General features: G+C 31.1%; 3 protein-coding genes across 3 annotated transcripts; 2 read left to right on the top strand and 1 right to left on the bottom strand.

The window, feature by feature from the left end:
* Positions 1–2492: 2492 nt before the first annotated feature.
* On the bottom strand, positions 2493–7182 carry LOC111687929 (39S ribosomal protein L39, mitochondrial). The gene is made up of 5 exons (XM_023450415.2): positions 6991–7182; positions 6614–6932; positions 6447–6547; positions 5950–6392; positions 2493–2678 (listed from the first exon to the last, which is right to left on the bottom strand). Exons 1-5 carry the CDS (start codon positions 7061–7063, stop codon positions 2622–2624), a joined length of 993 nt encoding a protein of 330 aa, XP_023306183.2. The 5' UTR covers positions 7064–7182; the 3' UTR covers positions 2493–2621.
* A 710-nt stretch (positions 7183–7892) lies between these two features.
* LOC111687928 (proteasome subunit beta type-7) lies at positions 7893–9114 on the top strand. The gene is made up of 4 exons (XM_023450413.2): positions 7893–8053; positions 8111–8290; positions 8366–8837; positions 8903–9114. Exons 1-4 carry the CDS (start codon positions 7992–7994, stop codon positions 9005–9007), a joined length of 819 nt encoding a protein of 272 aa, XP_023306181.2. The 5' UTR covers positions 7893–7991; the 3' UTR covers positions 9008–9114.
* Positions 9115–11103: 1989 nt separating this feature from the next.
* On the top strand, positions 11104–13867 carry LOC111687926 (nucleobindin-2). Its single transcript, XM_023450411.2, has 4 exons — positions 11104–11511; positions 11722–12220; positions 12555–12892; positions 12960–13867. Exons 1-4 carry the CDS (start codon positions 11278–11280, stop codon positions 13551–13553), a joined length of 1665 nt encoding a protein of 554 aa, XP_023306179.2. The 5' UTR covers positions 11104–11277; the 3' UTR covers positions 13554–13867.
* The last annotated feature ends 47 nt before the right edge of the window (positions 13868–13914 follow it).

The raw sequence follows: 13914 nt of genomic DNA on the forward strand, positions 1-13914 counted from the left end.
AACACATATCAAACATGGATTTCTTTCAGCCATTTCGTAGAATTTTAATGCCAGCTATGTGCGTTAAAGATGGGGCCAGTTATGGAAAACTCCTCAATTATGGATCGATCTTCATAAAGTTTAGCAGTTTTCGGTTCTTATAAAACTTACTTATGACGGAAAACCAAGTCGTGTTCTGTAAAAAATATGCTTTTAAATATTTCATAAATAAACTTTAAAAATTAAATAATAATTAAAAATGCTTTTTCTTATCGAGACATTAAAATTTATTTTTTTTTTTTTTTTTTTGTTTAACGAAGTCAAATAACATTTTATATAATAAATAATATTAAATAAACAGCGAATGGCTTTAACTAAAACCAATATACTAGTTCAAACTTTATGGTTTTTCTTGTCAAACTCATACGTAATCGCAATAATTAATGTTACGCATACGTACCGGTAGCCATCTTGGTACTTGCAAATGTTTGCTGAGGTTTTGTCAATACATATGGAAAAAAACCGTTGAAATTTTTTAAATATTAATGCTCAACGAAATTGAAAGTAACATCTAAAGTGACTTTTCAGGATCGGTCATCGTATCATTTAAATGCAGTTTTACTTGATTTTAATATCAATATTTCGGTACTAAAGTCTTCTGTTTATTAAATTTAAAATGTTGACAGAATTTTTAGGTTTAACTATGTATTTTTAAAGACGTATGTAGATCAGAGAAAGGCTTTTCCTATGCACCGTATTTTTCGGTCGTTACTAAATTTACAATAAAGTACTCACACAATTGTAAAGTGAAGATTTCCGTTTTACAAAACTTTACAAAAGCAAACATGACAGGGAGCTTTTAAAACAATTGAGAAAAGAAAATGTACATTACGGTAAAACACAATTTTCTCCATCAACAATGTCAATCGCATCGATTATGAAAAAGAAACGCAAATAATATGAAAATCTTGATTAAGTTTGCAAAAGTGATCTAAGTGCTAAAAATTAAAAAATTTTTAAAAATTTAATTGGTTCGAAAATAAATTTACTCATTTCGTGGAAAAGTGGAAAAATCTACAGATAATTTTCCATTAAAAAACAAAATCTTTACTTACCCGATTTTCGTTTGACGATAACCAGAAATTAACTGATTACAAATGTTCTAACCCTACTTTCCGGGATTTAAAATCAGCTTTACAGTAATTTTAGGTGTTTATTAGTATATTCTCTTACTCAATGCTTTATTACCGAGTTTTTGATTGTGCTATTTGGTTACAAATTCTATTTAAAAAACAAGTAGGAAAGTATAGTCGGGCATGGCCGACCATATAATACTCTACACCATGAGTATATTTTTAAAATTTTTATTTTTATAAAGAAACTTTTATGTTGAATAGTACCATAATTCCAAAATATTTAAGCAATTTATTGATAAAAAAAACTAAAATTTCTAAATGAGGTTTTATATAGGTCAAATATGGGCCGATCCTTGGAAAATTTGGGAAAATTATAGTTTTGTTGAGTTTCATTGCGATACAAATGGTTACAAGTCAATTTTAGACGTTTAAGAAATTTTTTGAAGGGGGGGTTTTTATCAAAACAAGCTTGGTCCAAATTTCATCAAATTATGTTGAAAATTGCGGCCTGTACCTTGCGCACAAGGTACAGGCCAGCCGGACAGACGGACGGACGGGCGGACATGTCTTAATCGACCCAAAAAATGGTTCTAAATCGATCGGTATACTTTAAGGTGGGTATTGGACCAATATTTTTGGTCCAATACAAACATCAGCACAAACGTATAATACCCTCCCCACTATAGTGGTGTAGGGTATAATTAATTAAATTAGTGCAATATGTTAAATTTCAGACCACCGATTTTCTTGAGCACTTGAAGGACTTTTCACACACATTCATTATAGTTGAGCCTTAATAATTGTAGCCCAATTACACAGACTGACGAAAAGTCGAAAGTCCCTGAGTCCAACTTAAACGTTTCTAAAGGATTGAGCGGCGTTAATATTTTAGTACTCAGAAATCCAAAAGAGTACACTCAGAAATATTTTTCGATACTGAAACAACAATTTCTTAAATATAAATAAACTAAAATTATAAATTTTGTTTGTAAAAATCTGATTACCATCAACATTTTCCGAGTGCACTTAATATTTATGAATACGAATTGTGTTTGTGAAATACTTTCAAGTTATAAAGATAAATGCAAACATTGACAAAAAAATATTGTTGATGTTCGTCGTCTTAAGTAATTAGCGGAACACTTTTCTGTGAAAAGTTAATTTATACGAATAATGGTGACACATGACAACAGTTTGATTTGTTAGATCTGTGCATTGAATTTGGATTAACACAAATACGTAAATATCCAAGACTATTTTTTTAGCTTTTAGATTAAATACCCACATAAGTACATATGTATTCAAAGGGATTTTTATCACGTTATGAAAGTTTTTAAACTCATTTAATTGAATATTTAGTAAAAGGAAACACGTGAATGTCTTTATTTTTGATTTTTTATTTCAAATAACAATTGTTTACCTAAATAAGTAAATGTACAGTCGTATATAACATAATACAAATTATACAAATTAAAAATATTAAGACTTATTTCATTAGAGAACAAATTAAGCCATTTGCGTATGCATTTCTTCGAATGGTTCATTTGGCTGACGAGCAGGATTCTGAAAGATAAAGAACATTTATTATAAGTTTGAGAAATTATATGGCAGATTCGAACAATAAAGATATCATTTGAAACATTCTGGTGATAAAGTTTATATAGTTTTTATACAATATTTGGTATCATTGAAAATTTTAGTATATGTAAAGGATATTTACGAAAATTATAATTAGGGTTTAAACAATTTACATATAATCTTCACTTTTATTATTATTTCACAAAATAAATGTATATTTCTGCAAAAAAGATATAATAAAATAAAAAAACATAAATATTGTTAAATTTTATTAGATCAATTATCAGATCAAAAACAATAAATCGTACTATTTCTATATTAGTATCAATTACCAATCAGTAATCTACGAACTTTTTGTGTTCAATTTAACTTAGGGCGAGGTTTTCTGATAAAGATAATCTTCACTCTTTGGTTAAACCTGGTTTAATATATGTTTCGTGTTTTTCAGTTATCAGTAAAGTTACTTATTATCTTAGTTTAACTGAGTGTAATTGGCCAATTAAACTCAAGTTATACGTGAGAAAACACAATTAACAAAAACAATAAAACAATGATTTGAAGTAAATTACAATTTTCTGATTTGTTTTGTTTTATTTATTAAAAGTTTTAAAAGTTTATTTAACATTTTTCCAAAATTTTCATTTTGCAAAAGTATTGTTTGCAAAAAACAGCTGTTTATTGTTTATGTTTTTGAGTGAAAAGTTGGCAATACTAACAAAGTTAACTGAACTTAAATCCAAAACTGAAAAACACAATCATCGGTTAAAGTCCACCTAAATTTGTTCCGAGTTTAATCTAATAGCAAGTTAAGTCTAGTTTAACTGAGGAGTAAGAAACCCGCCCTTAGGGCGGCTTTTACTGATAGAGATAATCATCATTCTTTGGTTAAACCGGGCTTAATATAGGTTTCGTGTTTTTCAGTTATCAGTAAAGTTACTTATTATCTTAGCTTAACTGAGTGTAATTGCCAATTAAACTCAAGTTATAAGTGAGAAAACATAATTACCAAAAACAATAAAACAATGATTTCAGAAGAACAAAAACTTAATCAGAAAATTGCAATTTACTTAAAATAGTAAATTGCAATTTTCTGATTTGTTTTGTTTTATTTATTATTGTTTTAAATGTTTATTTAACATTTTTCCAAAATTTTCCATTTTTCAAAAGTATTGTTTGCAAAAAACAGCTGTTCATTGTTTATGTTTTTGAGTGAAAAGTTGGAAATACTTTTCATGATATTTAAATCCCTTTTCAACTTCCGAGAACGGCTTAAGTAGCCAAATATTTTGTTACACGCTTCTTTATTAAGTTCTCTTTCCTGATCATTTAAAATTTGTAATATAAATATATTATATAGCGATTACTTTGGGAGAAAATTTAAATAACTTAACTTTTTATAGGAACAAGATAAATGTTGAGAAGTTCATTCTATTTTGTTACGAATTTTGTCAATAAACTATAAACTATTTTAAAAAAAATTGCGACTGTCCGTCACTTTTCAAAAGGAGTAGTTATACTTTAAATTTAAGCTTATTCAGATCATAAATACATTTTTGTTTTTTTTTTTAATTTAATACCCGTAGTGATCAACTTTGAGGGACTATCCACTAGCCTTCATTCCGTCCACTATCGCCTACAACTGTAAATAAACTCAAAAACTCCTCCAAACATGTGAAATTTCATTGCGATATATACAATAGTTCCAAAGATACCGAATTACATAGTTCCAAAACTGAAAGTGGCGAGTGGAGCAAAACAATAGTTTTAAAATTGTGGAGATAGATTAAAGGTAATACCCGATATCTTAAAGATCATATCTGTTTCGGAATCGGAAAGAGAGTGTCCAATTGTATACTTCTAACTTAATTTACTGACGATATGCACAAATTTATAAAAATTTATTGTCTGTAGTTTTTTTACGGGAAAATTTATAAAATAAATTAAATTTTTTCTAAAATTAAACTTTGTATAGGACCTCGTATGTTGTAGATCAAGAACATATGGACACGCTAAAATGTTAAGCCAATTGCCTCCAATCATGAACCACCATCCGATTACATTTCCCCACACATTGATTTTGATAGAGTTTTCAAAGTGAGAGTTCCTTCCAGGAGTGAGTGGTGTTGGGGTAATCTACCTAGCGAATAAACCACCAGAATCTTTACAGATGATTTTAGAACTACGGTGTTGGTTCTGGTGTCTTCTGTAAAGAAGGTGGGGTAAGTATATCTCATCGAATTTCCAACAACTATAGTGTTTTTCAAGCTGAAATATTTGCGACAATGTCAGCTTGTAGGTACACTATCTCTATATTCGCGGCAACATAGGAATATTTGTCGATAGTCAAGCGGCACTTTTCTATATAAATTTTTGACATTACCCTTGTTTAGGTACCTGTTCATAGGGACTATTATGGAAATAAACAGGCAGATGAACATGAAAGAACGGGATCTGCTCTCCAACGCCGTTCCAGTAACAACCCCGTTAGGTTTTATAAAGAGAAGTATCCTCAGAATTTATCTTCAAAAGGAGGAAAATATGTAGAACAACCTAGCCACATGTACAGTTAAAACGAAGTAGACTTGGTGCTAGGCAGACATGCAAGTAGGCTTTGTCTACCCTTCAGTGAATACTGTAGCAGTTGCAAAGACAGGGAAAAAGAAGAAACGGTCTTCCATCTTCTCTGCGAATGCCCTGTTCTATCCGTAAAAAGGAACCATTTTCTTGGCAGCTACTTCATACCTAACCTTGGTGAGATATCTAGATCTAAGCTTATATTTCTCAATGCTATAGGCTGGATCTAAAACTGTAATATACTACATCTAACGAGTGTAGTGGTCAACACATAGTATCTTGACTATACTTGACTGTTTGCGCGTAGTGAACTACCACGTTAACCAACCATAGGTCTTCGTGTTCCCAAAAGTAACTAAATATGAAGCACGGAGTCGAATTAGGAAATGTAAATTATATTACAATTAGAAAATTAAATATATGAAATTAAATTTCTGATAATTGTATATATTTTTATATACACTTTTTGTGTATGTTTCGAACCTAAAATTTAAATATAAAACATAGGATTATTTATTTATTGCCGATATTGCAATAGAAGGGGAATCAACAATTTTAATTAACACCATTTTGTTACATAGTGCATATGTTGTTGTTCCAACCAAACCCATCATTTTACAATTTGCACCGACATATGAAGTTCAAAATCATAGAATATTTAAATATTTTAAGTGTTACATACCAATTTTCTAGCACGATCTTCAAGTGATCCGTAGGCAACGTGATTCAAAACAAATCCAACGGGTAAAGCAACACCTTGTATTCTGTATAATACATCGTTAGCTCCTTCATCGGCAAGTTTATGGGCAGCAGTCACTGTACATTTGCCCAGAAAACGTGAAGAGGCAACCATTGGACCTCTTGAAATATCAATATGTTTTCCCATGCGATATAGAACAACACGACCATGATTTTGTTGTGAAATACTTGGAAGTTGTTCACTTTTATAACGCGAATCTTTAAACATTTCCAAAGCCAATTCATTGTTTACCTCTAGACGTTCTAGTTTAAGATCTTTAGCAGCTAATTTTATCATTTCTGCTGATAAGGCACGCAGTTCTCCGTTAGAAGCTTGCCATGTCTTAGAGCCCAATACAATATCATGAACAAAACTACCAGATTTTACTAAATGCAAAGATAATATTAGTACTGAAATATTATTGTTTTATAAAAACTCACTGTTTGGCCCAGGAAAACTATGCAGTTGTAAACGAGCTTCCTCCTTGAAAGCATTTTGTAAAGCAGCTCCCAACATAAAACTGCAGGTACGCCAAAACGCTCTTAAAAATAAAAAAGAACATTCTTTAATATACATATACTGCAGCGTTCCATGAATAAAAACTTACTTATTTACCACATGTGGATCGGCAACAGTAAAGTTTAACAGTTGTAAAGTGCAATTATCAGGCAATGGTCTGTGCATGTCCCAGGGCACGTTGCCATCTATTAGAGCAAGAGCAGAACGTTTACAGTGGCCCTCGGATAGATGCTGGGCACAATTGTATGGTGTGGACAAATCACGATTCATAATAAGGGTGACATCTTCTGGGAGTCCCAAATAACGTACTTCAATTTTTTCAATACGCCCCACTAACTCCCGTTGTCTGTTCTGTTCTTTGGTAAATAGTTCATTTCTGCGTTCAATAGAAGCATTCGAAAATAAACCTGCGAGATTATAAGGTTACCTCATGCCGGTGGTGTTTTTGTAATAATAAAAACTTACGAATATTGTTAATTTTGTGCCATTTTGCTAGGGTATTCCAAACTAATGGTTTCATTTGCTGTACAACTGACATTGTTTGATAATTTTACTATTTTATTTTAACAACTTTAATTGATAATTATAATAAATACTATTTGTGGAATAAATTGTCCAAATTATAAAACAGGGCTCTACGCCGAAAAATATTAACGGCGGCGGCTAATACTAAAAACACGGAGGCGCCATAAAAACGACTATAAGCTAGAATTCTATATTTGAAACTAAAAGTCGACTTTTCGACTCTGTATTTATTTAAAAGTAGGCTTTTAGACTTTCGACTTTACTATTTTACAAAATCTAAAATAGTCGAAAAGTCGTTAAAAGTTATTTATTGAATATTTATAAACACAGACTGGGATTGAACTCAGTACTTTTTATCCAAAATTTCTTTGAAAGATATATGAAAATCATAAAAAATCTCAAAAAAAATAAATTTTTATCCTTAGATCCAGCTCGCCAAATATTGACCCCAGGAAAAAAGTTTTGAGTAAAATGTCAACAATTCGAAAAAACGTCGGATAAAGTCAAAAAGTCGAAAATTCGAAGAAAAAAATTTAAAAGTCGAAATATCGACTATTTATAAAATACTAAAAGTCTAAGGGTCTTTTTCAAAAACTTTTATCGAAGCTTATAAATCAAATTTTCATACAAAATTTGCTCAATAAACCTTTGTTAAATGTTTATGAATAAGGCAATTTAGGTCGACTTTTAATTAAATGAAAAGGTCGAAAAATCGACTTTTTATAAAATGCAAAAATAGAAATCTAAGTACACTGACTCGACCCAACAACTCTGTTTTTAATGACAATACAGTTTGAAAAGCATTGTTTAAATAAAATACACTGAACAGTAATTATTAAATGTCAAACAAAAAATTGTGTTTTGTCATTCCGCCGCTTGCAAATTTAACAATTGTCTGCAAAAACTCTATATTTACAAATATTTCTAAATAATATATTAAAATGCAATTGGAACTAACTAGAGACGTACCAAAATCTGGTTTCAATTTTGAAAACTGCAAAAGGTAAAATGTCCATCTTTTTTTATAAGATTTCTTATAAAATTTAATTGTTTCACGCAGAAATGCAGATCTTTTGAGGAATGGATTCCAAGCTCCTAAAACTGTTAAAACTGGTACCACTATTGCAGGCATTGTTTTTAAGGATGGTGTCATTTTAGGCGCTGATACACGTGCCACCGAAGGTCCTATTGTCTCGGATAAAAATTGTTCAAAAATTCATTATTTAGCCAAAAATATGTAGTAAGTATTGAAAACCATAAAAACATGGAAAATTGTATTGTTCTCTAATATGCAATCTAATATTGCTTACATTAGCTGTTGCGGTGCTGGTACAGCTGCGGATACTGAAATGACTACCGATATGATTGCTTCACAATTGGAATTGCATCGTCTTAATACCGGTCGTCAAGTACCAGTTGTGGCAGCAAACACTTTGTTAAAACAAATGTTGTTCCGTTACCAAGGCCATATTAGTGCTGCTTTGGTATTGGGAGGTGTCGACAAAACTGGCTCATATATTTATTCGATACATCCTCATGGCTCGACAGACAAATTGCCATATGTAACTATGGGCTCTGGAAGCTTGGCTGCAATGTCAGTTTTTGAAGCGCGCTGGAAACCCGATATGACTGAAGAAGAGGGTAAAAAATTGGTGCGTGATGCTATAGCGGCTGGTGTCTTTAATGATTTGGGTTCAGGTTCCAACATTGATTTATGTGTAATTCGCAAGGATTCCACCGAATACTTACGCAATTATGAATTGGCCAACAAAAAGGGAGAAAGACAGGTATGTTTACATCTTTTAATTAAACGTTAATACAATGTACTTAATTTAATCTCAATTTTATTTAGCTAAACTATGCTTTCAAATTAGGAACAACTGCTGTTTTGGATACAAAAATTAAGCAATTCGATATAACTGAAGAGGTCCAATTTGTACCTATGGAAACTGCTTAATTTTTTAATATTTATACTTTAACATACTGAAAGAAAAAAAAACAATTTATAAAATTAGTTTTTTACAATTTCTTTTAATTAAATAAATTCTATAAACGTTGGAGGAACTTTTTAAGGATTTTACTTTTAATTTGTTCTTCCTTACTAAAGAAACTGACAAATGCAGAGTAACGCAAATATGTTTCTATCAAGTTCTTAAATATGGATAACTTGTTAGAAGCTTATATTTAGTGTGACTATGCAACAACAATAATGGATACTAAAATATAACCACACATAGTAGTATAACCACACATTAAATTGACTAATTGAATATATTTTGAAAAAAATGAAAAATATTTTGATTGTATAAATTTAACTAATAAACTAAGTTTGCTGAACAAATTGATTAAAGAGATGGGCTAAGCAAAACGGACACTTATATGAATTAAACGTTATTTTTAAAATAAATTTAAGATGAAGTTTAAAGGAAAATGTATTACCAACACTTATAAATGTGGGGAGCCAGTTTGAAGTGTAGCCATGGCGCATTACAAAACCAAAAAGTCCAATCTTTATGTGAGGGATTAAGTATTAAAATAAATCCCCCAAAGTTGTTTTTCGAATCTCAGTTAATTTTGTTTGCTAGTTTAGGAGCCCAATGGAAGTGGTTTAGACTTTTTTTTGGGGGGGTTTAATAAGGATGGCGGTACATTAAGCACTCATATTGCCAGGTTATCACACGTTTGTCCAGAGAAAACACCACCAAACGACCTATACCTTCATATAGGAAGTTGGAGCACCGAACTTAAATATATGAAAAGTATTATTTGGTCTTCACCTGAAATTATTTTTAGAGCAAAGTATAACAAGTAGTCCGACTCTCACATATAAGAAATTACTCTCTCACATCTACGAGTACCGTGTGAATTCGACTCTCTTGTGAGAAATTAAAACTTGTCAAAACACTCAAATGTTTAACTTACTTTTTTGGCCACTTTTAAGGATCGTACGCGAAATTGCAGTTATCCACAAAAAAACTGCAATTTTTTAAAATAGTTTTTAAGAACTTTTAATTTAAAATTTGGTTTTATTTTCATGAACTGGAAAATTTTTTTTGTTAATTTATTGACATTTCATTTTTGTTGTTGTTGAATTTTTTTTACAAACGGAGTTTCAATTTTTGGTATTGAAAATTCGAACAAATTTAAAATTGTAAATTTTTTATAAAACTCTGTGTGTTTAGAATGCACAAATACATATACATTTTTGTTACTAACACATATTTAGATTTAGGTACTTTTTCACTAACACATGCTTAGAGGTAGGTACTGCTGTCAAAGAGTCGGACTACTTAAGTAGTATAACAATTGTTATACTTTGTTTTAGAGTTTTAATAAACATTCGAGTTTAAATTGTCTCCTCCAGGTTATATCGTACGTATTTTCTGGTCTCCACCAGTTAAAAGTTTGAGTATTCTATGGTATCCACTAATAAAACATAACCTCACTTGAGGCAGGAGATTATTGTAGACAACATATAATAAATATTCGAGTTTAAATTGTCTCCTCCAGGTTATATCGTGCGCATTTTCTGGTCTCTACCAATTAAAACGTTTGAGTATTCTATGGTATCCACTAATAAAACATAACCTCACTTGAGGCAGGAGATTATTGTAGACAACATATAACTTAGGACAGTTATATGAAGTAATACCCTAACCTACTGCCGAAAGCCAGGCAATGTGCCTTAACGAATTTAAAAAATAATCGCGATGACGCGAGAGTTGTTCCCCAACTCAGAAATGAATTACAACTCGAAATTTAAGATTTCATTAATTTTTATATTTCATTTACAATTATCCTCTTCTTTTATAAAATATGCATTGTTTTGTTAACGAACAATGACGTTTTCTGTTGTTTTTTTGGCAACACTGCGAAAATTTAACTTAATGCCTTTTGAATAACCATCAGATTAAATTTATTGTTAGATAAACTAATCTGGTTATTAACTGCATTTGAATGCCAACTCAAAAATCCGCTCTATAAACATGTCGTGTAAATGGTGCTTTACTAGAGATGTGACTATTTTTTGTGTAAATACGGCCAATTGTCTTTGTAGTCTCGGACACGTCAGAAGTTCTTGAATTTCTGGAAATTAGACAAAAACACAAAACCTGACTTCGTGTTAAATATTTGCACAATTGTTTGTAAATTTCATAGCAAAAAATAAATTCGGTATAAATATTGCACAATTAAAGTAAACATTACAACGAAACGATATAAGTCGATATGAAAACAACCATAACAATACTCCTTATTGGGAGTTGTATACTATTAAGTTATGCACTACCAGTAACCAAAACAAAAAAAGACGAGAAAAAAGAAGAAACAAGTACTCCCGAATCGCCCGATGTTGAGACAGCTTTGGAATATGAACGTTATTTAAAAGAGGTCGTTGAAGCGTTGGAAAGTGATCCAGAATTTCGTAAGAAATTAGACAAAGCTCCAGAGGCTGATATACGCGTAAGTATTTATAAAATATAAACCTTTGATTTTATTCTCAAAATCAACAAATTCAGATTTTAAGAACATGTTCATAATACTCTGAATCAATATGTCTGACGAAAGTGAGTCAATAGCAAAATATCTTGGGAGTTTTAAAACTTCATTTCAATTGGCTTTTTGTTCTCAAATATTGATTCCCTTATTTCTAAAATATTAATTTCATTATAGAGTGGTAAAATTGCCCAAGAATTAGACTATGTGAATCACCATGTACGCACAAAATTGGATGAAATCAAACGCCGCGAATTGGAACGTTTACGTACTTTAGCGAAAAAGGAGTACGAATTGGAAAATGAAATCGATCGTGAACACTTGAAAATCAACCAGCATTTGGATCATGCTAATGAACATACTTTCGAAATTGAAGATTTAAAGAAATTAATTAAGAAAACTGCGGAGGATTTGGCCGAAGCCGATCGTAAGAGACAGGCCGAGTTTAAAGAGTACGAAATGCAAAAAGAATTTGAGAAAGAAATGATTAAGAAGGAATTAGACGAAGAACAACGTAAGAAATTCGAAGAAGAACAAAAAGCATTACAGGAAAAACACAAGAAACACGAGAAAGTACATCACCCTGGAAATAAAGCGCAATTGGAAGAGGTTTGGGAGAAACAGGATCATATGGATAAGCAAGATTTTGATCCCCATACATTCTTTATGATTCATGGTAAGAATGTTATAATAAAAATTACTTAATATATCTATCTATAGAATAAAAAAATATTGAACATCAAGACATGATTGCAAAAAATTTACAATGTTAGCTACTTTATGTGTACGTTAATTTAGTTTAATATTTGTCAATATTAATAGTTTTAAGTTGCATTCAAAATTTGCGCCTGGATTTTAACAATAACTGGTCTTTGGCGATATCACTACTTGCAAGTTTGTTGTTTAAGAAACTAATGTAGTTCTCTTTGCACTCCTTCCAGAACTAGTTCTTTTGGACCCCCTATAAAATGTTTTTCATAGGTAAAATCTAATTAATTTTTTTATTTCAGATGTCGATGGCAATGGCTTTTGGGATGAAACCGAAGTTAAAGCGCTGTTTGTTAAAGAATTGGATAAAGTATACCAGTCTGGATTACCAGAAGATGATATGCGAGAACGCGCTGAAGAAATGGAGCGTATGCGTGAACACGTGTTCCAAGAAACTGATACCAATCGTGATGGTTTAATTAGTTTCCAAGAATTTTTGGAACAAACAAAACGCGAAGAATATAATAGAGATCCAGAATGGCAGACTATTGATGAACAACCTCAATATACACACGAGGAATATTTAGAATTCGAACGTAGAAGAAAGGAGGAAATTGATAGAATGATTGCACAAGGATTGGTATATTTCAATATTTGAATTTTATTAAAATTAGATTTAAAAGACTAATATTTCTTTTAACTTGTAGCTTCCTCCACATCCAAATATGCCACAGGGCTATTATGCACATGATCCAAATACGGCATATCAAACTGGACAACAACAACATCCTTCCGGTTATCAGCAGCAACCACAAATGCATTATCAAGATCCTCAACAGCAACACATGCAACAACAACAGCAGTATCATCAGCAACAACAACAATACCAGCAGCATCAATATCAACAACAACAGCAGCAACAATATCAACAACAGCAACAACAATTCCAAGGACAACCTGTTCAATTAAATCAAAATCAAGTATATCAGCAAATACCAGCTCAACAACAGCAACAATACCAGCAGCAACCACAACCCGTTGTAAATAATTTGCCACCTCAGCAACAACAGCAACCTATTGTTAATAACTTACCCCCACAACAACAACAACCTGTTGCAAGTAATTCACCCACTCAGCAACAACCTGTTGTTAACAATCCAGCACCCCAACAACAGCAGCCTGTAGCTAATAACAACATTCCACAACAACAACAACAGCAGCAGCCAATTAATAATGCTTTACCCCAACAACCAATAAATAATGTGCAACAACAGGCAAACAACATTCCCCAAAAGCATTGAAATCATTCAAGCATAACTTCTTCAATGAATTCATAACTTGAACACAAATTGTCTAAAGAAATTTCATTCATCTTGCATTCATATGAACTGTTTACTTACTCCAAATATTGACATTTTCTAATAATAAGTTGTGATTTTTTCAAGCTAAACTAAAAACATACGTATACATTTCATTTGTCATCTCAAAATTGTAATATCTGCATTTGTTTTTTTATATATATTTCAATAACCTCTTTTCTCGTATACATATGTACATGCAATTTATTTTAACAATTTTAAAGTTATATCATATATTTTTATACATATATGTATATTGTATGTTTAAAACCGTTTTTTATTGTGTATTGTTTTCTTTTCGTTT

This window comes from Lucilia cuprina, chromosome 5 (assembly GCF_022045245.1).
Source record: "Lucilia cuprina isolate Lc7/37 chromosome 5, ASM2204524v1, whole genome shotgun sequence".
Taxonomy (NCBI): Eukaryota; Metazoa; Arthropoda; class Insecta; order Diptera; family Calliphoridae; genus Lucilia; species Lucilia cuprina.